Source organism: Impatiens glandulifera, chromosome 1 (genome assembly GCF_907164915.1).
Source record: "Impatiens glandulifera chromosome 1, dImpGla2.1, whole genome shotgun sequence".
Classification (NCBI taxonomy): Eukaryota; Viridiplantae; Streptophyta; class Magnoliopsida; order Ericales; family Balsaminaceae; genus Impatiens; species Impatiens glandulifera.
This window is the reverse complement of record NC_061862.1, coordinates 21,254,153-21,278,105: the sequence shown is the minus strand read 5'-3', so window position 1 is coordinate 21,278,105 and position 23,953 is coordinate 21,254,153. Positions and strand designations below refer to the sequence as shown.

The 23,953-nt window shown below is 32.6% G+C and overlaps 3 protein-coding genes and 3 non-coding genes across 9 annotated transcripts; 3 read left to right on the top strand and 3 right to left on the bottom strand.

Annotated features, from left to right (window-relative positions):
* The first annotated feature begins 200 nt into the window (after nucleotides 1-200).
* On the top strand, nucleotides 201-272 carry TRNAT-UGU. Its single transcript has one exon. It is a non-coding gene; the product is annotated as a tRNA-Thr (tRNA).
* A 2,721-nt stretch (nucleotides 273-2,993) lies between these two features.
* On the bottom strand, nucleotides 2,994-6,882 carry LOC124921009 (BTB/POZ domain-containing protein At3g44820). Its single transcript, XM_047461607.1, has 4 exons — nucleotides 6,235-6,882; nucleotides 5,855-5,924; nucleotides 4,247-5,449; nucleotides 2,994-4,007 (listed from the first exon to the last, which is right to left on the bottom strand). The coding sequence occupies exons 1-4, from the start codon at nucleotides 6,279-6,281 to the stop codon at nucleotides 3,468-3,470; spliced, it is 1,860 nt and encodes a 619-aa protein (XP_047317563.1). The 5' UTR covers nucleotides 6,282-6,882; the 3' UTR covers nucleotides 2,994-3,467.
* A 3,689-nt stretch (nucleotides 6,883-10,571) lies between these two features.
* On the top strand, nucleotides 10,572-10,644 carry TRNAR-UCU. Its single transcript has one exon. It is a non-coding gene; the product is annotated as a tRNA-Arg (tRNA).
* A 67-nt stretch (nucleotides 10,645-10,711) lies between these two features.
* On the top strand, nucleotides 10,712-18,714 carry LOC124921060 (DNA repair protein RAD5A). Of its 4 annotated transcripts, none has more exons than XM_047461662.1 (20): nucleotides 10,716-11,385; nucleotides 11,457-11,590; nucleotides 11,702-11,837; nucleotides 12,026-12,079; nucleotides 12,164-12,313; nucleotides 12,391-12,542; nucleotides 12,618-12,702; nucleotides 12,782-13,033; nucleotides 13,143-13,289; nucleotides 13,381-13,536; nucleotides 14,553-14,620; nucleotides 15,506-15,628; nucleotides 15,695-15,794; nucleotides 15,878-15,990; nucleotides 16,211-16,489; nucleotides 16,583-16,783; nucleotides 17,479-17,572; nucleotides 17,683-17,754; nucleotides 17,996-18,094; nucleotides 18,261-18,713. In XM_047461662.1, exons 1-20 carry the CDS (start codon nucleotides 10,864-10,866, stop codon nucleotides 18,381-18,383), a joined length of 3,060 nt encoding a protein of 1,019 aa, XP_047317618.1. In that variant the 5' UTR covers nucleotides 10,716-10,863; the 3' UTR covers nucleotides 18,384-18,713. The 4 variants fall into 4 exon arrangements, with proteins under 4 accessions (XP_047317620.1, XP_047317621.1, XP_047317618.1 ...); XM_047461663.1 differs by having other exon boundaries at nucleotides 12,167-12,313; nucleotides 18,261-18,712; XM_047461664.1 differs by lacking the exon at nucleotides 13,381-13,536 and having other exon boundaries at nucleotides 10,712-11,385; nucleotides 18,261-18,714.
* A 52-nt stretch (nucleotides 18,715-18,766) lies between these two features.
* TRNAL-UAA lies at nucleotides 18,767-18,849 on the bottom strand. The gene has a single exon. It is a non-coding gene; the product is annotated as a tRNA-Leu (tRNA).
* Nucleotides 18,850-19,500: 651 nt separating this feature from the next.
* LOC124920617 (protein TIC 100) lies at nucleotides 19,501-23,373 on the bottom strand. Its single transcript, XM_047461140.1, has 11 exons — nucleotides 22,641-23,373; nucleotides 22,478-22,549; nucleotides 22,309-22,398; nucleotides 22,049-22,222; nucleotides 21,886-21,976; nucleotides 21,748-21,810; nucleotides 21,600-21,666; nucleotides 21,415-21,518; nucleotides 21,212-21,338; nucleotides 20,348-21,132; nucleotides 19,501-20,018 (listed from the first exon to the last, which is right to left on the bottom strand). Exons 1-11 carry the CDS (start codon nucleotides 23,318-23,320, stop codon nucleotides 19,668-19,670), a joined length of 2,604 nt encoding a protein of 867 aa, XP_047317096.1. The 5' UTR covers nucleotides 23,321-23,373; the 3' UTR covers nucleotides 19,501-19,667.
* Nucleotides 23,374-23,953: the final 580 nt, after the last annotated feature.

Genomic DNA, 23,953 nt, shown 5'->3' with positions numbered 1-23,953 from the left:
CATTTGTAATGTTAGAACGCATTTTATATTTTTTTTAATAAAAGTTGACATTTTTTAAATTTAATTCTCTTAAATTAGACTAATATTTTTTTATTGTGAAAATATTACATAATAAAAAAGGTTAGGCTAGATAATAATAAAAAATCGATACAATGAAATGTAATTAGAATACTCAAAATATTATTCTTTTGAATAAAGTTGCCCCTATAGCTCAGTGGTAGAGCGCCAGTCTTGTAAACTGGAGGTCTGTAGTTCGATCCTGCATGGGGGCATTATTTTTTTTAATTAGCGGTTGTAGCATTTAAATGAGAATATAATGAGTTTGCTTACATTGTTATATATATAAATGTCACCAATCCTCAGTCTAGTGATTTCGTTAGTTGAAAAAGATTAAATATTATGGAGATTTTATCTCATAATAGAGTTTTACTTTTAGTAGGACGTAAATTAATGTCACTGTTCGAACAAATCATTATGGTTCCATGTGGGCATTGCTATAAGCTATTCGCTAAGATGATTCCATATAATTTTTGTTGGGAAAAACTTTGGTAATCAAAAATTTAATTCAAAATTTTGTTCTTTAGATGGAATGTTATTCATGATGAAATTCTAATATATGATATGTGCATCAAAAAATATTATATTATGATTAGTCGTATGTGTCAAGAAAATATTGAATCGACGACTCACTTACTTTTACATTGTCGATGGTGGCTAGTATTTGAAACCTTTATGGAGTATTATTGATATTCATTGATTGATGACCGGGTCTTTAGGTAGTTGTTGGAAAGTTTGGATTGATGCGTCTGATATGACAGACCTACATATTTGATTACCATCCCAATTATATTTTAGTGGACAATCTGCTTGAAAAGAAATCGTCGAACTTTCAATGATAATAATCGTCTGATTCGTATCATTCATAATACTATTATTATTATGTTTCTGATATTCGTTTAGGAAAGACAGTAGTCTGTCGGAGAGTTCATTATTCTTTTTTGAAAATTTACCAGTTCGATAACTTATTAAGCATTATTATTTTTTATTTTTTATTTTTATGTCATTTTTTGTCGTTGTGATTAAATAAAAAATTCAATTTTTAATAAACATGGAAAATTTTCAAAAATAAAAATATTATTGTTGTGAATAAACAACCCACAATGAAAAAGTTAAGATTATATTAATTATAATAAAAAAATTATATTGAGTAAATATTTATGAAAAATAACAATTTAAATATATTGTTATGTTGATAGAGAATATTTTTTCTAAAAAATCTGTGAAAGTGGTTAATGAATTTATTGTTTTTCTTATTAAAAAGTTATATAAATTAATAATTGAAATATATATTAAAATATAAATAATTTAATTTATAAAAATAATAATTTAAAATATATATATAAATAATTTAATTTATACAAATAATAATTTAAATATATAAAATTTATAAAATAATAATTAAAATGTGTATATATATATAATGAATTTAAATATAAATAAATTAATTAATTTAAAAAAAAAAAATTGAATAGTAAAGTATATTAATTTGAACATGAATGAACCAACCAGCGAGAATTTTGGTTATAATAATTGGTGGGATGCACTAGGGCCAGGCATAGTCACAATTGCAATTGAGATTTTATTATATGTATCTTTGCATATTTCAGTCCCATTGCGCCGCTATTACAAGATTTTTGTGTTTTAATTTAAGAATTAATAATTGGTGAACAATTAATTATTATTGTTGTTTGTAGCGTAATAACATAGATTCCACAAAGTTAAAACCATATATGAATGCCATCAAATTCTACATAATAATAGGAATTCGTATACTCGATAAAGGTGAATACTTGATGGTCAAGTTCAGATATTTTCAATTGAAATCGGAAATAAAAAGTGAAAATGATTATCTGATCGGGTTTGAGGTCATCACTAATTTTAAATGGGAGGTGTTTTTCTCAACTCTATAATATTTCCAACTTCCCGGCTCCACTTCTCATTGACTTCCAAAATTACTTATTTATCCTATCACTTTTATATATTTATTTTTTTTATTTTACTTAATTTATTTTATTTAATTATTAAGTTTTTTATCATTAAATATAATTAATTAATTAATTTTTAATATATTTTTTTTACTTTATTTATTTAATTAAAAATACAAAATATTATTATTTTTATATTATAGTTATTTTAAATATATTAAATATTGAAGTATGTCTTAATTTAATAAAATATAAATATTTGATATTTTATTATATTAATTATATATATATTTTTTTAAATACATTTTATAGTTGAATGATTCAATTTTTTTATATTAAAATTTAAAATAATTTTTCAAATAATTACTATTATTATAAATCTACAATAAATATATTATTTATGTTATCTGTATCTAAACTTCGCTACATCATTTTAATTTATCATCTCCATAACTCTTCTTTTTACTTTAAGAAAATATTTTCTTCTCTGCTCATTTTTTATTTTCAAGTTCAACTTTCTTCGACTTTCTCTAGTTTTTGTTCAACTCCAATATGTAACAACAATAAAAGTTATTAAAAAATTTAATTTTTACATTATAACTATGCAAAATAAGTAATATTTTTATTTGTGTTTTTAATATTTAATATGTTTAAAAAATAATAAATCTAAATTCAGATTTTAATTAGGTAATAGGGTACCCGTCGGGGATCGGGTACCCGACGAATTGGGAATGGGATACAAATAAAGATACCCGTAAGGGTCATTTATTAAAATTAAAATCGGGTTCAAGAATTCTACCCGAGGGTAGCTGTTGTCATCCCTAATTCCAAATGCATACATTTCAAAATTATATTGACACAGAAGATCAACATCCCTAATTCCAAATGCATACATTTCAAAATTATACAAAGACACAAAACAAGAGAGATTTCTTTATTCAGTAGTGGTTAAACAATGCAAATAAATCACTTTATTTCCAAATAGCAATAAGCAATAGCAAAAAACAATCAAAAGAAGATTTGATTCATCAGAATAAATGTGAGCAAACAAAAAGTTACAAAGAAACCAGAATCCTATATCATCAGCTTTTGAGATTTCAGACAAACCCCAGTAATACTGTATGCTCAAAGATCTATACATGTATAGCCTAATAATTACAATATTTCTTATTCTTTTTCATTTGAAACATACCTAGCAGCACATTTGTTTCTAAAAGAAACTTGTCTGTTCTTTGAGTTGCGTTTGTTTGAATGATTTCGTGATGGAAAAGACAAAGCAATAAGAAACACTATAGGAAATGAAGGGGGATTGATTACCTTTTAAATAACTGGATAATAAGTAATAGAAAAATCCGATGTCATCCTTTCTTTTCCTTCGCGAACTCCTCAAAATGAAACGCAGGTGAAGAATAGTTAGCTTCTGAAATGAACCCTTTGAAGTCAAGACCAGTGATTTTAATTTCTTTACATTTTCAAAGGCACTTAGGCCAAGGTGGAAGTCCTTTGTCCAGAATGGTGGGAAGAGCGTGCTTTCTCAACCGATGCCCTGGGTGAAGGCGCGGTCACAACAACGTCATTTTCAGCATTCGAGGATCGAGGAAGAAGCCTGCGGCTGCAACCCATTAGCCTCATAGAAAATCTGGGAGAGCTAATGGAATTACGTGACTGATCAGCTACCCTCTTCATCTCTTGCTTAATTTGACTAAATTCTTCCTCCAATTCGCCCACTCTGGACCTCATGTTAAGCATGTCCAATCTCAGGATCCGGTTCTCATTAATGACACGTCTGTTTGGAATTGGCACAGCAGGGCCTGTGGTGATGTTTTCGGCATCCATGGTCTGAAGGCAGCTGGCTAGAGCCGATCTCAGTTGTAACTGCTCACAAAATAGGACTTGAAGAATCACTCTGAGGGGCAACCTCTCATTCTGAGACGCATGAGCACAAGCATCGATGGAGAGTTTATGAAAATCAATGATATTGCAGAGTTGTTCCTTCTCTTTATCTGGTAACCAAGGGTGTTCCTAGAGAAAATTGAGTACCAGTTATTGTCAAGAATAAAGTAAACAACATTGGCCTAATTCGGGAAGCTAAGAATGACTGGCAATATAGTAAAAATGCAAAAAGACAACTTTAACTGCTGTAAATTAATCAAATTTCGGTACTATCTATACTTTATAGATAGTTAACTAATTGGCACTTAAAATTCAGTATGGAACATTTCATTTTCAATTCTATTAATGCACGTGAGTTGATTACAAACCTTAAAATATATATCGAGTGCTCTGTACAAGCCATCATACAAGGATCTGGCTGACTCTGGAACTGCCTCTGCAAGTGCACGAAACTTTCCAGGTTTCAAGTTCACATCAGAAGCAACCTCTGCAGTATAGTTATCTATTAACCGTGCAACTTTCTTTAATGGTCCAGATGATGGGGAAGCTTCCAACTCCAGAGATGCAGGAGAAGATGATATGATTTCTGGTTGGGATGATTTGAAATGATGAATCATCCGTTCAACACAGTCAGTGTTGTATAAAGTATCATCAGAAGCCGAGTAAGTAGGTATCAATAAACTATCTAGAGTGGCAAGTTCTAGCTGCATCCCTATTCTTTTCTCCAGCGACTCTTGGCAAGATTCACTAACACCTAATATTAACGCAACACGAAGAAGTCCCAACAGAAACCGGCAAAATCTTTTCCCCTTCTTTCGAGGAAGCAGTTTCGAGATGCTTTCAATTAGAACTCTCTGATCCACAGAAGCTGGAGTTAGGCTGAAACTGATAACCGTTCTAGGTGCACTATTCTGCCAACGGCCCAAACCTGGGAGGTGCTTTCGAGCGTAATACATTATGGCATTTGATAAGTTATCGGGTCTTATGCCTTTGGATTCCATACAGAAAATAAGTTTTTCAAACAATTCTACGTTTAGGTAAGAGATATCGTCGAACCACCAATCAGATTCCGAGCTTTGGAGTCTTGCCCCAGTGTTTATACCATTCCATAATATGCTTCCTCCAGGACTCTGTAAACTGCCATACAATTTCATTGGCCATCCAAATAGACTTGGATCTGTACACACCATCATTGATACAGAATTTAAGCATTTTGTTATAATTTGGAGCTCTTCTGCTCTTTTAATAACAGGTTCGGAACTCTGGAGAGCCAAAATACAATCTTTCCAATTCCGGAGGATGTTTTTGTGAAACAAACTCTCCGATTTGGACAACAAATTGTCTTTTCCATACTCATCAGTCATCTTTAAGTAATCTGCTGCACAATACACAAGTATAATGTTTCTGGGTGTAAGTTCGAATCGGATACCATAACAGAATTTCACGGTCACGAGGAAAACGTCGGGGCCACCAGGAAAATCGTTCAAAATTATGCCAAGTTTATTCTGATCGACATTTTGTGCTTCTTCAAATTCCTCAACTATCTTCCCACATCTTGCAATCAGAGGAAACTGTAAAACCATGGATCAGATGCATTCAATTAGTACGCCAGCAAGTGATCTCAATTATAGTGATACCAAAAAAAACATAGGCAACTATGACACATCTCGAATCCTACAGAAATTTGCCCAAAAATTATTTCTATGCTATGATGATTTTATTTTTTCTAAATAAAATCTGGCACAACAAACTGAAAACACCTCCAGTGATAAGATAACACAAAATTACTCATAAATCAATCAATTATCAAACATTGTTTTAACACAAACATTTAAGGAATCTAAAGAGTTTGTCATGGAACTTTCGATCAAGTAATAAAGACAAACTATACCTCAGAATTATAGTACACACAATCAAGTTTCTGGCAAACCCTAATTCTTGTTTTTTTATATAAACATGCAAATGAAAAAAAGTACCTTGTGCGCATGGAAATTTATTCCATCAACTGTCACAACAACATCGCTAGACAAACCTGCGTCGCAGAACCTGTCGAGCAAATACATTTTCAAATTATTCAGACTGCAATAGGTAGGAAAATTGCGCCCATAATAACAAACAAGCGCAGAATGTTATCTGTAATGGGTGGCCTGATTGTTCACCCTAAAATATAATGCTAGGAATCTCATGTGTTTCTGAATCAAGTTATGTCTCACCTTCTTCATAAGCACAGTCTCAATTCTCAACACCATGGAAACAGAAGCTTATAACTACATGATCAGATGTTCGAATCCCAATCTCCTAAGAAAACAATAAACTGCAATTCGAGAACTAATGAGAAAGAGAGAAATTAAATTACCAGTCCTGACCCTCCCGATAGAATGTAGCCTTCGAAGCAGGAGCCATGACTGACCCAAGAACGAAAAGAAGCCAAATTGAAGAGAAAGCATCAAAGATCCAAATTATGGTCCAACCCCCCAATTGAAAAGAGTAAGATTCAAGCAATCAAATTTGCAGGCCACCAAACAAACGTCAGAGAAATGAAGTCCAAAGTAGTCAAAATTCAGGTCATTTTGGTAGATGCGCGCGTGTGTGTTAGTGAGAGAGATAAAGAGAGAAAGAACAAATGCCAATTGGCATAATACTAATATCTTTACTTTAGGCTATAAAAAAACCCAAACTTGGTTCTACTAACAATCCCACCATAGAAAAGGATCAACAGGAGACGACAACTCTCAATGGCCCTCGTATATTATATTAACTTTGCATTTTCCAAAAAGGTAGCATACTAATTACTAATGAAGACAACCAGCCAGCCAGACAGCTTATCATGGCCTTTAAAATATTAACAAATAGGAAGACTATTCCACAATCTGAATCACCAACCAACCATCATCATAAGCTCAACCGACACTCACAACCCACTGTATAGCCCGACCCATGACTATAAATAGTAGCTTAGTTACCGATGGATCAGAGTAGAGAAGAAAGGTGTGAACTTTGGTTGAGGCATTTGGTCGAACAGGTTGTGTGCATCGCGTGAACAAAAAATGAAAGGGAGGGAGCCTCAAACCTGATTTGGGTTGGTTTGGTTTGGGTGGGACAGAAGGACCCACAGTTGGTCACGGCTTGAGCTTTGTGGTCCACAAATACGGACTGCAGAGTATTTAATGGCTACTGTGATACTGTCTTCTTCCTTTCATCTATTAAGTGGCTACAACAATAATAATATTTATATTTGCTCTAGCCTCTATCCTTATTTATCACTCTTTTCGTATGAATCCTTCTACAATAAATTGGTCTCATAAATTTTGATGGAACATGAACAATAAATTTTATGAGAAGAAATTCAATTTATCATTATTTCTTCCTAGATTATAATATTGCTTTAGAAATTTCTTATCCCTAATTATAGTTATTTTATTTCATTTTTTAAGTTTGAAACTATTTATTTATTGAGGACAGTAGAGATGAAAAAAAAAAAAGTTATATAGCTAGTTTGTCACTTGTGCAGGAAAGAAATAAAAAAAAGTCATACTAAAAATAATAATAATAAATAAATAAAAATAACCATGTTCGAAAATCGAAACAAAAGAATTTCAAACATGATCTTTTCTTGAAGATATTTTTTTAATTTATTATTATTATTTTAGATATGATTTATTTTATCTCTCATTCAAATATAATTAACTAGATCCTGGTCTTAATTTCATTTGTCTAAATCATTTCTTTTATTTTTTAGGCCAACAACTATACAGGTATATAAAGTTATTTCTTAATAACAATTATGGATCAAGTTAATGTTTAAAATGTTTTCAAATAAGAATATAAGTTGTGTTTATAAAATTTTACACAAATATTAAAATAATTATGGATAATAGGTATAGTGTTGTCGATAAATTTAACTAAGTTTGAAATTTTTTCTCTAATTTAAAATTATTCATTATACATTTATTTTTATTTTATTTAAAATAATTAATTTTTTTAAAAGTACAAAATGAAAACTAACTTTTAAGTATGAAATCAAAAGTTGAATTCTGACTATAATTAATTTAAAATGATGACACTTAATGTTTCAAATATATTATGTTTATAGTATTTGTGTTTGAACTCGTTACTCTACTAACAAACTCACTTATTTGAAATCAAATTATATTATTTTTCACTTTCAATTCATTCCCACTAAAACTAAAGAAATAAGTCCTATTTAATATATATTACAAATTTTGTATTAAGATCATTTTTCATATTTTTGTAATCTCTATTATATGGATTAAATTTAAACTATATAGCTATCCAACATTTTTATATTATTCTATTTTTTTATTACTTAAAGTAACACAACACAAATACATAATATTTAATATCTAAAATGGAGGAAATGAATAAGGAACAATTTTGTCATTGTTTTAGCATCATTATCTATAAATGAAACGGAACATATACATTGTCGTTTGAAAATGACGTTGAAAGTAAAAACTTCGTCAGCAGTAAAACTTAGAAAAAATAAAAATAGATATATCATATATAGGAGAAATTTGTGACTATTTTTAACACAAATTAACGATTTTATAAAATTTCAAATGATTTTAATTATTTTAAATATTTAAGGGGTAAAAAAAAAATAATGAATAAAGAACAATTTCAAACAAAAACAAATGTATAAGGAAGAATTTTGAAAAACTTCAAACAAAAATAAATATATAAAAAATAATCTCAAACAAAATCATATTTAAATATAAAAGAAACATTATATATTATATATGAGGAGTGATAGAGAGAGGGAATTTGATGAGAAAATTTGGTAAGGGAATGACTTGATTTTTTCAGCGAAATTGGGAGAAATTACCTTGGAAAATGTAAAAGTGGGAGGAAAGAGAGAAAATAGAGAAAATGGAGAAATTATTTGTTTTTTTCAGCGAATAAGATTATGCCATGTCATTCCATCACCAAATTTCCTCACCTAATCATTTCTCATTATATATATATATATATATATATATATATATATATATATATATATATATCAAAGTTATTATTAATTTATTTTAATCTTTGTAAATTTATATTATTAAACAACTAGATTTTTTCCCAAAATATATACATCTAAATTTGATTTTTTATTATTTACAAATTAATGATTTTTATGTAACTCTTTATTTGATTTAATGAAAATTAATTTCTTAAAAAACATAAATAAATAATTTTAATTAAAATAATGTAATTTATTAAGATTAACTAAATTTTACTTTTTTGTTTTGTTTTAAATATCTCTATACATAACCCACAAAGGTAGTACAACAATAAGAAGTAAGAATGAACTTAAGAGATCATAAAGTCACGAATTTGATTCCAATTAGAAGCCCTTTGAGTTGAAACAAAAAGTGATTTTGAATCGTCATGTTAGTTCTCTTTCATTAAAAAAAACTTCTTATACACAATCTTATTTTAAATTGATCATTATATATACACTTATTTTTGTTTAAAATTACTCAATACATTTATTTTTGTTTGAAATTGTTTCTTATTACATTTATTTTTGTTTGAATGTACACGGTAAATATTTAAAACAATTTAAAATGTTATAAATATGTTAATATGTGTTTAAAATAGACACAAATTTCTATTATCAGTAGTATATCCATTTTTATTTTTCTAAATCTTATTGCGGCCAATGTTTTCATTTTTGTCTTGAGATAATTTTTTAACTTAATTCTCAAACGACGCGCATTTAATATGTTTCATTTTCAGACTACGATGACAGAATAAGACGAGAACAAGGTTGTTACTCATATATTTAGATATTGTATGTGTTGTGACCCTAAAACCATTTAAGCGATACAATTTTTTAATGTTGAATGAAAGAAAGTTGTACGATAATTATATAGTTAAATTGTAAATAATATGATAGATATTACAATATATAAAATATGATATTGTAATACAAAATCCGTAATAGGGTTGAATCGATCGGCTAGACAAGATTTACACCAAAATGACGATTGTCCTCTTTGTGAGAATGAATATAATTTTATTTGAAGACGAAATTATGTTATTAGTCAAAAATAAGTTATAATCTAAATCTAAGAAACATAACTTAGATAGAACCTTAGGCGATCGATGATTTAAAATTAATTATTAAGAGTATTCAAATTTCGACCATAAAATGATTATTGTTTGTACTTCGAGTTATGTTATTCATTTTGTTATATACTTGAAAGATACAAACTATTTCAAACAAAAAAAATGTAATAAAAAGTAATTTCGAATATAAATGTAGAAGGAGTAATTTCAACCAAAATTAGCTATATAAGAATCAATTAAACAATATCGAGATATTTAAAATTTAATTGAATGTACAGTCTATAGAGAGCATTATATTTATTAGCTTTTTTTTATTACCTCTTGCTTTGTATACAACATTTTATAATAATACACCTCTCAAATTAAAATATATATAAGATTAATTATTTTGATTATTTTTTAATCCACTAGGATAGTTAAGGTGGCAAGATACTTTTCTAAACTAAAAATATATATATTATCACATTTTATTTTTGTTAGTGTACTTGTATATGAAAATCTTTAACACTTTACAAATTTATCAATATAATATAAATGAAAATTTATATTTAATCAAAATTTATTTTTAAAACATAAGATTAATTATATTACAATGAGATTTTACAATCAAAAGCGCCCGTGGCCTAATGGATAAGGCGTCTGACTTCTAATCAGGCGATTGTGGGTTCGAGTCCCACCGGGCGTGCTCTTTTCAAATAATCCCTTTTTTTTTCTTTTTTTCCACTTTTTGACGGAGGGTGGCGGGAAATATCGATCGCTTTATCTTCCTTAGTAAAATTCAACCCCCCGCCAATTTCTGATTCCGCCGTCTTCTTCGAATAGATCCACCCAAAAAGACAAGATTTTTTTGCAATTCATCATCTTCATCTACTGCTTCAGTTCTACCCATTTTCTCGCTTCGCTTATGGGGAACAAGGTCATGGATGAAATGGTTACCACACTTCGGTCAGTCGTTGGTGAATGTTACTCGGACATGGAGATAATTCGAGCCCTTCACATGTCAAAGAATGATCTTACAGCCGCAGTCAACATAATCTTTGACACCCCCAGTTTCATGAAGCCAGACAAACCGACTCAAAATCAGAGCCCTAAGACGAAAATCGCTGTTGCAAAATCGAAAGAAAATGTAGAGGAAAGGGTTCCAATTGCTCGAAACCCTAATTTGGTTTCTGGGGATTCGGAAAAACCTTCAACTTCGAGTTCTATGGATATGGATAGTGAGTGGTGGCTTGTGGCTTCGAGTGATGTTTCCGGTTTATCAACTTGTAAAGGGAGGAGATTGAAATCTGGTGATGAAGTGAATTTTACTTTTCCATTGAAGAATGCTGCTGCTGGACCTTCGCCTGGTAGGTTTGGTGGTAGAGGGAGACAATCAGCTGCTGCTTGTTCGGAGATTGTTAGATTTTCTACTAAAGATAGTGGAGAGGTAATGTTTTCTTAATTCTCTTATCAAGATGAGGAAACATACATTGTGAGATTTGTTTGATCTATTGACAGATTGGAAGAATCCCCAATGAGTGGTCAAGGTGTCTTTTGCGATTAGTGAGAGATAAGAAAGTTAAAATTGAGGGATTTTGTAAGTATGCTCCTGATATGTTGGGCATTATGGACACTATTGTTTTGGTGGTAAGGTACGATGAAAGCTTTATTGACCTGCAATGTTTTTCTCTTTTGTATTGTTACATTGCTTTCCATAATTGTGTTTTAACTAATAGTCAAACACTTCATTTCATCTGTTGCAGTGTGTACATCAACAGCTCCATGTTTCGTAAACATCATCAAACCTCTCTTAAAACAGATGGAAGCTCGACTGACGATTCTGTTGTGCACCCACTTCCAACTCTTTTTCAATTGCTAGGACTCACTCCTTTTAAGAAGGTAATTTTTATTTTATTTTCGATTCATAAAGACTTGGTACATAATTTGCAATTGTAACTAAATAAAGAATGGAACAAAGTGATTTCTACACAAAATGCTAAATAATATAATATATAACATGATTTCCTGATTATTTTTTCTGGAAATTAGATATGCTCTTCATTTTGTATTTATTTCCTCATTTGTAGGCAGAATTTACTCCAAGTGACTTATATACAAGGAAACGTCCTTTAAATTCTCAGGTAACACCAATAAATAAGTTGCTTTTGCAGTCCAGTATTTGGTCCAAGCTTGTTAGAGTTATTTAGCTGCTTATTTTGATTTAGCAGGATAGTTCTGGTATTCCTGCTTCATTGATGCATGCTAACAAGCTTAAGAACCCCTCTTCAGATGAAAGTAATGTTGAAAATGAGGAGTGCATTTCAGATGCTGATATTGGAAATATTGTTGGTGTTGGCAATAGTTCTCAGTTGGAGGTTATACCATCGTCTTTATTCTGGACGAGCATTGGTTTTGAAGAACTAATAATGAATGTCTGATTTCCATGTTGCAGGAAATGGAACCTCCTAATACTCTTCTGTGTGACCTTCGTCCCTACCAGAAGCAGGCCCTTAACTGGATGCTTCAACTAGAGAAGGGGAAATGCTTGGATGACGCAGCAACCACATTGCACCCTTGTTGGGAGGCATACCGCCTTGAAGATAAGTATGTCGAGTTTATAGTACTTTATGTCGATAATATATGTGGAAGGCATCATCGAGCTAATGTTTGTAATTCTAGGAGGGGGCTCGTATTGTACTTGAATTCATTTTCTGGTGATGCAACAACTGAGTTTCCCAGTACCCTTCAGATGGCCAGAGGAGGAGTATGTTCCTACCCTAGCTAATATTTGATTAAAAAGGTTTTACTTGGAGGAGTTTAATTAACTTTAGCAACCATTTTAGATTTTGGCAGACGCAATGGGACTTGGGAAGACCATTATGACTACATCTCTTCTCGTTGCTCATTCAGAAAGAGGGGGTTCACCAGGATGTTCCTCTATTGATGACACTGATAGTACATTGGATCCGTCTCCAACAACCTCAAGGAAGGCTATATCGCTTTCTGGTTTTGATAAGCTCCTAAAGCCAAAGAAATCACATATTGGAGGTGGTAATTTAATTGTATGCCCAATGACTCTTCTTAACCAGTGGAAGGTATTGACATCACATTTTCTTTTCTTTTTTCCTAAGAGCTCGAGTAATATCTATTTTCGGTTCTGTTCGGTTGATAATCATCAAGATAGTGTCTGCTTGTAATTGGCAGGCTGAGATTGAAACTCATGTACAACCTGGGTGTTTGAGCCTTTATATTCATTATGGACAAAGCAGGCCCAAGGATGCAAAGGTTCTAGCTCAGAGTGATGTTGTGTTAACCACCTATGGTGTTCTAGCATCAGAGTTCTCAAATGAGGTAGTGTTTGTTTCATGTTCAATAGAAATCCAATACTTCAGTTTCCAGGGAAAAGAGAAACCAATGGGTATTGTTCTCTCAACTTTTTCAGAAGTCTGAGGAGAAGGGGGGTCTTTACTCTGTAAGATGGTTTAGGGTGGTTCTTGACGAAGCACACACCATAAAATCTTCTAAGAGCCAAATTTCTACGGCTGCTGCTGCACTTGTTGCAGATCGCAGGTGGTGCCTTACGGGTACGCCTATCCAGGTGGGTGATAGTTTTGTCACTGCACTCTAATAATTTATGATATTGGATCATTTTGTCTTCAACAGGTCCCTGTGTTGTTTTTTGCTGGCTTCTTTATACTAGGATTCTTTTGCTTTCTAGTTAACATGTTGTTTTCCCAAGGCACAATTCTCAAGTATCTTAAACTATAAAAATCCTCTTCTCTAGATGTTTATGTTCTCAATAATAAAATATTTGAAATTTTATCAAAGTTGATCTTGGACATGACCTCATAAATATTTCCATTCTAAATAAGCCATGGAAAATGTGGATTCCCGAGTTGTGGTATATTTTATGTTATTAGGAATTATCTTCTTATTAATGTTATGGTTTTGTCAAAATGTAAATTATGTTTACTAAAAATACAAGGTTGTGCTAATAAAATAAGGCTGGTAAACATTTTATTTTGTAATAAGTATTACAAATGTCTCTGATAGGTTTTGCTTTAGGTCGTGAGTGTGTGGTAATCTGGACCTATATGATGTTCTTCTTTTTCATTGTTAACTGATGGCAACATATGTCGTGACTTGTACTAAAGTTGTCTGATTTTCTACGTTAAGATGCGACCTTAGCATCTTATCATAGTTTTAGTGGAACCATGGTTAAAAAAATAAATCAAAACCTAACATTCGCTTATGAGTGACATTTACTACAGCTATCCGTGGAGATATGTCAAATAAAGGAAAAAATTCTCCAGTTATGGCTATATGAATGTTGAAACTGTACTTCAGTGTTGCATCATTTAGTTATAAGATAGTCTAATCTTTTAACATTTTACTTCAAACTTCTAACATGTATTCTTGATAAAATTTACAAATGTCTTGAAGTATAATTAATTTAGGTTACCAAATCATTGTCTTGTTACATGCTCTGCTTATTTGGGCAATGCTTTGTTGTAAAAACTGATATCCAAAGGTTCTCATAGTTTCTTTTTCTTTTGTACTGTTTTTATAGCTGGTTCTAATTATGTTCCTCATCCTGATTGTTTGCTTTTATAGAACAACCTTGAAGACATTTATAGTCTCCTACGCTTTTTAAGGATTGAACCATGGGGTAACTGGGCATGGTAAGCCTGTGTATCTCTCTTCTTTTGATTCAACTTGCTTGATGTGCTAAATATGGACAAATTAATTTATAATGGTGTTGTATGGAATTTATAAGAGAAACTTCAATGTTACTTGAAAAAGACACGTCCTATTTTGGAATATTTCTTTCCAATTTCTAAGCCTCTGTTCTAATTTGGAGAGTCAGGCTTATTGGTTCATCAGTCTTACATCCCATATATCTTGAGCATTGTTCTAACTGGAAGTTTATTCTCAAGAATAAGAGGCAACCCAAATGAATTTCACATATGGGACATCCCAATAAATTCTACTTTCCATTTTGATAAGAATTTAGAAGCCGGTCAGAAGCAAATCAAACTCCCCAAAAGTCCTTTTCCAATCAACAGACATAATAATCTTCTGCTGAATATGTTTCCCATTGCAGAACTGGAGCATTAATTTGAAAATGTTGATGATTATACTGAAAACTCATTGTAATATCTTTCACACTTCAGACACAATCAAAGTCTTTTGATGTTCCCTTTTGAATCAATATGTCAGTGGATAAGAATAATGTAAATGTCCATCTATTTTATGCTGACTTTTTTTTACATGTTCCTATTCAAAATAAGAGAAATGATGCCTTCTACACAAGCTTTGGTTATTAACATACTCCACGAGCTGGATAATTATTATAGTTAGGTTGATAAAAAAATCCTTTATTGGGATCTTAGACCTTATACCAAAGGCAGTGGTTCCCTTTTATTGTGTGCTGAACAATTACCTTGGTTTGTCATTTGAAAATAGCTTCTAATGTATGTTTAAAATTGTATTATGCCAATTACTCTAAGATTCCTTGTTATAAGGTGAGTGTTGCATGTGTGCCTAAGCTATATCTGTTTCATTAGGTGGAATAAACTGGTACAGAAGCCTTTTGATGAAGGTGATGAAAGAGGGTTAAAGTTGGTCCAATCCATCTTGAAGCCTATTATGTTAAGGAGAACAAAATCTAGCACAGATCGTGATGGAAGGTGAGGAAAAAAAACAATGTATGACTTAGCTTTATTTGGCATGTTGCTGATAATCTAAAGTTTCAGGCCAATTTTAGTTCTCCCACCAGCAGATGTTCAGACAATCTACTGTGAACTCACTGAGGCTGAAAAAGACTTCTACGAAGCTCTATTTAAAAGATCTAAGGTCTCTTTTTTTCATTGCTTCTGCTCTTTTTTTTTTTATGAATGTCTGTTAAAGTATCCAATGATTTAATTGAACCATTTCAGGTGAAATTTGATCAATTTGTCGAGCAAGGGCGAGTTCTTCACAATTATGCCTCTATTTTGGAACTATTATTACGCCTACGTCAGTGTTGTGATCATCCATTTCTTGTGATGAGGTCTGTTTACATTTATGTGTTTTACCTACTTGTTGACTGTATAATAATCCTCAAAGGTTAAAGATGCATCTAATTACACATTTGTTCAATTGGAATAGTGGAAGTAACAGAAAAAAACTCAACTTACAAGTATCTTACAGATGATGGATAAAATACAACTGGAAGATATCAATGCTCCACCCAAAGCTTAATTATGAACTGTTGCTTTTATGGTTTGCAGTCGAGGTGATACACAAGAGTTCTCAGATCTGAATAAACTAGCCAAACGGTTCCTTAAAGGTGGTAAGGATGCTATCGAAGGGGACTCAAAAGACTTGCCCTCACGGGCTTATATACAAGAGGTTGTGGAAGAGTTGCGAAAGGGGGAACAGGGAGAATGTCCAATATGCCTTGAAGCTTTTGAAGATGCTGTATTGACACCATGTGCTCACCGCCTTTGTAGAGAATGCCTGTTAACAAGCTGGCGAAATGCCTCATCTGGACTTTGTCCTGTTTGTAGGTATTCACTTGTCCTATTTAGTAATTATTTAGGTTTCTCCTGATCAGCTCCTCTATTCTTAATTCTTGAAATTAAATTATCCTTATTCTGCAGGAAGACTGTTAGCAAGCAAGATCTCATTACCGCACCAACTGACAGTCGATTTCAGGTAGACATTGAGAAAAACTGGGTGGAGTCATCCAAAGTTTCAGCTTTATTGCTGGAGTTAGAGAAGCTTCGTCCATCAGGATCGAAAAGTATAGTCTTTAGTCAATGGACTGCTTTTCTAGACCTTTTGGAGATTCCCCTCTCCAGGTAGCTCCTCAATTTTGCATATATTTCATTAAAACAGAAGGATAAATCCATTCACTGTTTCTTATACTGAATATTGATTTATGTGAATTATATTGTTGTTTTTTCTTGGGGATATGTTAGAGAAGATATTTGCTCATTCCTCATCGTCTTACTTCTCTAGGAAGTAATCTACATGCATGTGGGAGAGATAATTTCTTTCGTGGAATGTTTACTTTCCATGGCTTCACACCCTAATGACTTTGGGAGTTAAGAATCATGTCGGATCTAGTTATATTCATTTTACTTATATTTTAAAACCTCCACATCTATGCAATCTCTTTTTTTTTTCTCTGTTCAATGAAAGGTAAAAGTATTATTTGCATAAAAAGGCTACTTCCATGATTAAAAAAGGATAGCACAAATAGGCTGTTCTCATGCCAAAAACATCCAGATGTAAAATCTCAATTGGTCAAGACCCGAAATCTAACTATTGATCATCTCGTCGATGATATTAAAAACTTCCCAACTTGAAACATTTCCACCATCTAAGAAATATGAAAAATCAAATATTTAATTCTATCCTTACTTTCCTTGGAATGTTATTCTGTTTCTTTCACTTCCACCGCTGGTGTCAATGTCATGTTGTGACTACTCCATTCTTGTAGACCTTTTTTTAACCTGTTGCTTATTGCGGATGTCCTCACATTTTTTTTCAGGAGTAATATAACCTTTGTCCGTCTGGATGGTACTTTAAATCTACAGCAGCGTGAAAAAGTGATAAAGATGTTCTCGGAAGAAAGTCATATCCTGGTCTGTGTCAGAAATCTATATTAATGAAAACTTCCTTCTTCTTTTCTGAGTTTATGAATTGAAAAGGTATGAATGTTCAATTTGATAGTTTTGGTTTGTTGGTCATGTAGGTTTTGCTTATGTCACTGAAGGCAGGTGGAGTTGGCATCAATTTGACCGCAGCTTCCAGTGCCTTTGTGTTGGTATGCATCTAGTAGTGTTAACTGATTTTACTTGTCAATGCAATAATGATATGCTATCTCTGGCTTACTAATGTTTAGTATTAGTATGAAATGTTTCTTTACAAGGTTTATCTTGCTAAATTAAAACAGAACTTGAGAAACTAGTGTGCTGACTTGACTGTAACTGTCACTTCCTTGTTCTTCGCATCATATCCCATTTTGTGACAAATAGCAAATAAAAGTCGCCTGGTCTTTTTTGCAGGATCCCTGGTGGAATCCAGCAGTAGAAGAACAAGCTGTTATGCGGATACATCGGATAGGACAAACTAAAAGTGTTATGATCAAGAGGTTTATTATCAAGGTACCTCTCTTCTTTGTTTGTCTTAAAATTGTTGAGGACTTGTGTGTTTGGTACAATGAATGAGATATGATTGTAGAATGTGGTGGTGGGAGAAAAGAAACAATTTTGGACTGTTGAAAATTTGTATGTTAATATTTTCATTTTTTTGGTAATTTTGTATTGTCAGGGAACAGTTGAGGAAAGAATGGAGGCAGTGCAGGCAAGAAAACAACGGTTGATATCAGGTGCCTTGACCGACCAAGAAGTCCGGTCAGCTCGCATTGAAGAACTTAAAATGCTTTTCACATAGAACTGAGAAAGAGACTGCTCTCAGCCAAAATGACAGCCCTCCTCGGAAAAGCCCACCACATTATTGTGCATGGTGATGATAAGAGTATAAAAGAGCAAAAGCAAGGCTAAGTGATTAGGTGAGAACTGGAAATGTACAAAATGAATGGGGAGAAATATGAACATCTAGAAAAGAGGTTAAAGTTGGAGTTCAAATCCTTTTTGCAGCTATGTATCGGAAATAATAGAATTAAGAGGGTCATTATTTATTGACATGACCTAAAAATATAATTATTTTTTTGTTTGTATCAAATCGTTCTAAGTGAATCCATTCATTTGTCATTAACATATACCATGAGTATACTTATTGCATCCAATTTTAAAAAAAAATTACTCTTTAAAAATTGGTGGCTGTGGGGTTCGAACCCACGCGCACTACAGTGCAGAAGATCTTAAGTCTTCCCCCTTAACCACTCGGGCAAACCACCTATTTGGTTATTAATTTCAAGCTATATTTACATATATATATATTTGTATTATTAAATAATAAAAGTTTGAAATTTGTTTTAGTTTTTCAGATGCATAAGAAAAACTATAGTGAATATTACTTCACAGAATTATACAGCAAAAAACAATAACATAAGAATATCTGTACTATTTTTCTTAATAATTTTAAAAAATATTTATATTATTTTTCCAAAGATAATATAAAAATACAATTTTTACTAACTAATAATTTTAGACGAAAATTAAATTTAAAAATATTTAATTTTCACTTGAATGCAATTTTTGAGATTGATTATATAAAAAGTTAAGAAATTTAAAGTCATAAATTAGAAAGAAAAAAAAAAGTAATTTAAAATTAATTATCAAAATATAGAAATTATGTCAATATTAATCTTATTTTGAATAATTTTAGAAAAAACTAGTAAAATTAAAAAGTTTCTGATTTGATAACAAATAAATTATGATATTAGAAGTAATATATATATATATATATATATATAAAGGAGCTTCATTTAATAAAACTTGTTTTCAAACAAGTTCATGACGATTTGTTTTGACAATTAATGAATTAACAATAATATAACGGTTCATCAAATTTGCCTTGTTATTTCTGATGAGCTCTTTTGTTAATGTATGTAATGACATTATTTAATCCTCAATGAGAAAGTATGTAAAACAATTGAGTAATAATATACTTAAATGACTCAACTACAACTTAATTCAAATGATACAAATTGAACAACAGCAAAAACAAAAATCACTAGTGATTTAAGAGTGATAGGAAGTTGAGCTACTACAACTATTGTATGCCCACATCCAAGCTATAATGGAGAGAAAGTATGTTCTGCAAACTGGTTGCTGGGTGGTATGCATATGGCCAACTTTCCTTCTCTAAGATACTTCCCGGTTTCGTCGAAGAAGAGCTGCAGGCCGAGAGCCATGGTAAATGTGACTGCTTCTTGCTCATGTGCATGACTCGAACCTCTGTCTGCTTTCTCGCCTTCAAGGACCAGTTTTGTTTCCCTTTGTTTGGAAAACTGGCACAAGAATATGATGGAGGAGTAGACATGTCTCCTCCTTCTGATGTTGCTGTTCCTATTACTCTCCGATTCTTCCATGCCAGAAATGTCCTCTGCACCTGCGATGGAACCTGCAAGAATGTTCATTCAGTCATGTTCATGAATGAATTCCATCTTCATCATCTTGACAATGATCCCATATAACTTGTGTGATCTAGGGTTATTTGCAAAAAAAAAAACTGGGTTAGGGCTAAATATACCATTTGAAGTATGTTTTCAAAACCTCTTATTTAGCCCTTTTTACCAAACTACCTTTAGTATCTAAAATTTTATAAGGGTATTTTGAAGAAGTGATGGATTGGGTTATTTGAGATTATAACCCATCATCCAATTATTATTTTCAATCTTTTTACCCAACTTCCTTACCGAAGAAGCCCCACATCAAACAAAGCTAACTTACTGCTGAAACCAGGCTAAAAGGTGATGCCAGGCTGCTTGATGCGAATGACAACGAAGATGAAGAAAAAGGTGATTTTGGGCGCTTGTTTCCTTTCTGAACCGCGTCTTCAGTTTTGTCATCTGCTATGGACCCAAAACTTGATGGCTGGGTATCATCTTCCTCTTCTTCGTTTTCATCGTCTTCTTCCTCTTCGGCATCTGCTTCTTCAACCAGACCAGCCCGAGCCTGAGTCCGAGCATCATCTTGGCTGGTAACACCGCCATTATTAACATCTCCTTCTTTATTATCCTCAACTTTCCTCTCCTCCTCTTCCTGTATCAGTTTCAGTTCTTCATCCATGTCCTCAATCTCCTCCTCTAAATCCATTTCAGCCTCAGCACACTCAAGCTCTTTCTCAATCAACTCCATATCCTCCTCAGTTTCTTTCTTCTTCTCTTCGACCCATTTATCAATCTTCTCAAGTGTAGGCTTCAATGTGTTCTCCAATCCAGTCAGAATACGGCCCAACATGTTTTTTTCCTTCACAACCTTTACTCGTCCATAAAACTCGTCAAAACCTAGAGGGAGGACTAAACCATTATCATCCGGATCCTCCAAGCTTCCGTCTTCTTTAAGAGGCGGTTGCCAAAACAAACGAACCCCATGCTCTTCGTCTTCAACGTAATCGATTATTCGTCCCGTCGGGGTGTGCAAGATGAGAGGATCCTCGGTATATACCAGCTTTGTCGGATCTTCTGGATCTGGTTCCGGTTCCTTGTTAATGAGGATAAACTCTGGTTTCTCCTCTAACAAAACAAAAAACAAATTAAAGTTAGCATCTTTCTATAAGGGATGGATTACTTTTATTTTATTTTATAAAATTACCATTAGACCACCAGTGTTCAAGCTCGGCAGGCATGGGAAGTCTCAACGGAGCTTTGTAGAAGGAGTTCAACCACATTTGTCTTTCCTCGTCGACTTCATGAATGTACATTTTCCAGTAATCAGGAACCTGAAAATTTGTGTGTTAATTAATAAAGTGGAAATTGTATGAATTTATTGTATTACTTTTTATAACAATTACATACTTCATAGAACTGGTTGATGAAGCCTGGAGCCTGCCAAACATCATCTTCTTCGTAGAAATATGGATGTTGTGGATCAGTGTAAGGACCCCTTTCTTCCCTTACCACTGTGTTTTGTTTATAAGAAGAATTAGGGTTTTTAACAAATCCATCTAATGAATAAAGAATGTGAAAGAGAACTAACTTACTTCCATCAGGCTTGTTAACAAACATTCTGGCTTTAGCAGCAGCAACCTCAGCAATACCTGCATGCATCTGGAAATTATACTTCAATAAGTATATGAACAAGAAGATAACCCAATTTGAATACAAACAAAACTCAATTTGAAAGTTTACAGCGGAAATATTTTCATCGCAGCCATCTGGATCCTCCAAGAACTCTCCAAAGTAAAACCGACCCTGAAAAAAAAGCAGATTGTTCATGAAATTCTCAGTTTATTGAATAACATCTGTAGGTATAAACATGGAACTTACAAAGGTGGGCTGTTCATTGAAGTCATATACACCGCAGCCATGCATTCTTCCATGTTTCCATTCACCAGCATATCGATACCGCCCCTTCTCTCTGGAATACAAAACAACAACAGAAATGAAGACAAAGAAATGATGATCAAATAATTTAAATGATTTGACTTACGGTTTGCTACCAAAAGAATTAACCCATTCTTCATTCTCATAAAAAGGTACTTCCCAATTTCCATCATGCATAAGCATTGTATCTTCTATATCCATCTCCAGCCATCTCCTGTCCTCTGGGGACAAGGAATCTCTATATATCATTCTTCCTTCTGCTCGCATCTTCGCTTCCAGCCTGAAGATGATCAAAATCCAGAGAGTCTTAGTAAATCAAGCTTATTTATCAAACATGGAGAAAGATAGCAGATTGATTGAGCATACTTTGACCCTGGAACCGGTTCTATATCGGGTATGTCAACCTCAACAACCCCATGTCCCTCCATGTTGTTCTGAAGCCATTCGCCTTCGTATCTAGAACAACATTAACGCGAGAACTCTCAAAAACATGTCTACAGGCTACATTGAACTGAAGTTGTGATGTATAGCAAACCTGACAAGACCTTCCTCAGCAATGTAAACACCTTTTCCATGAGCCAAATCATCCCAGACAGTACCTTCATAACTATATATAAGAGCATACAATAATTTAGCTGGAGCAAAATCTGAAAATGGAGTGCAAATGAAGCTAAAATGGGTGAACACACTATACTTACGAGCTTCCATCTTCGAAAATGTAGCTGACCCAAATCATAAACTCTTCAATTCGATCAAGTTCTTCAATGACAGACTTAGGATTGGAAATGTCAAAATGGTTATCAGGAATGACAGGATAAGGCTTGCGATAAGGAACATAGAATGGAGCAATTGGAGGGTCGTTTCCATCTTCAATTTCTTCTCTTATTATCTCAAGCTCATCTTCATCAATCCAATTAGGGTCCCATCCTGGTTTTGTCATGGCGGGTGGAGCATCTCCCCAAAGCTCTTTCAAATCCTGCTCTCTCCAGTTCTCTGGGTCTTTAGGGAAATCGAATAAATCTTCATGATAAACGTTATCTTTTTCTTCCTCTTCTTGCTCCCTCCGCATGCTTTTGCTGTTAAGGACTCTCATGAAACGCTTCACGTTCGCATCAGGAGACTCATCCTCATCTGGGATTTCAGCATTGTCGTCGACATATTCTGCAATGGGTCCGCCGGCGGATTCTACTTCCGGTTCGTCGTCTTCATCTGAGTCGGAATCGGAAGACTCCGACTCTTCTTCCTCGGGCTCTTCCTCAATTTCGGGAATTTCGTCATCAGATTCAAGCTCATCTTCCGAATCTTCATCTTCTTCTTCTTCTTCTTGCTTTTGTTGTTTTTCAGAAGATTTGGGGTTTACGTCGTCTCCTTCAGGCATCTTTGTTCTTCCTAGAGAGAGACCGACGTTCAAACCGAAGAGATAAGGAGTGTGGAGACTGAGAGTGTGAGTAGAGAAGCCGAAACTGAGCTGCTAAAAACAAGCTAGCCGAAACTGGGCCTCAGGGGTTAATTGATTTGGACTTTTGTTTTTATTTGATCCATATTAATTTATAGGTCAGGCCCATTGTAAATAATCTTGTAAAAATTAGTTATTTTTTACTTAATGATTAAAATATTTTATAAAAAAAATACAAATAATTTAATATTTTGATTGGTTATTTAATTGAACACAAATATAATTAACCCTGAATTAATTTTATTATGCTTGTATCATATTTTTTTATTGTTGATTATTTTAGGATTTTTAATGAATTTTCAATTAAAATTTTGTTAGATGAAAAAGTATATTATTTAAGTTTGTAATTGGTTGAATTATTATAATTTTATTTTTATAATTTAAATTTTACAAAAATAAATTAAAAATATTTTAATGAATAAATTGAGTGATTTAATAATTTTAAAAATATAAATTTTAATTATAAAAATAAAAATCAAAAGAGCTCATGTGGCCTTATTAAGGCCCGGGGTATCATTTGTGTTATTAACATCAAAATACCATAATTATACTTCA

Coding starts and splice junctions, on each gene's coding strand:
- LOC124921009 (XM_047461607.1), bottom strand. CDS start 6,281: ATGGCTCCTGCTTCGAAGGCTACATTCTATCGGGAGGGTCAGGACTG. Junction 5,925..6,234: donor TATCGGGAGGGTCAGGACTG/GTAATTTAATTT, acceptor TTTGCTCGACAG/GTTCTGCGACGCAGGTTTGT. Junction 4,008..4,246: donor CACTCGATATATATTTTAAG/GTTTGTAATCAA, acceptor AATTTTCTCTAG/GAACACCCTTGGTTACCAGA.
- LOC124920617 (XM_047461140.1), bottom strand. CDS start 23,320: ATGCCTGAAGGAGACGACGTAAACCCCAAATCTTCTGAAAAACAACAA. Junction 21,977..22,048: donor AATTCTTTTGGTAGCAAACC/GTAAGTCAAATC, acceptor TTTGTATTCCAG/AGAGAAGGGGCGGTATCGAT. Junction 21,519..21,599: donor TGTTAACAAGCCTGATGGAA/GTAAGTTAGTTC, acceptor AACAAAACACAG/TGGTAAGGGAAGAAAGGGGT.
- LOC124921060 (XM_047461662.1), top strand. CDS start 10,864: ATGGGGAACAAGGTCATGGATGAAATGGTTACCACACTTCGGTCAGTC. Junction 12,703..12,781: donor TTCAGATGGCCAGAGGAGGA/GTATGTTCCTAC, acceptor CAACCATTTTAG/ATTTTGGCAGACGCAATGGG. Junction 13,034..13,142: donor CTCTTCTTAACCAGTGGAAG/GTATTGACATCA, acceptor TGTAATTGGCAG/GCTGAGATTGAAACTCATGT.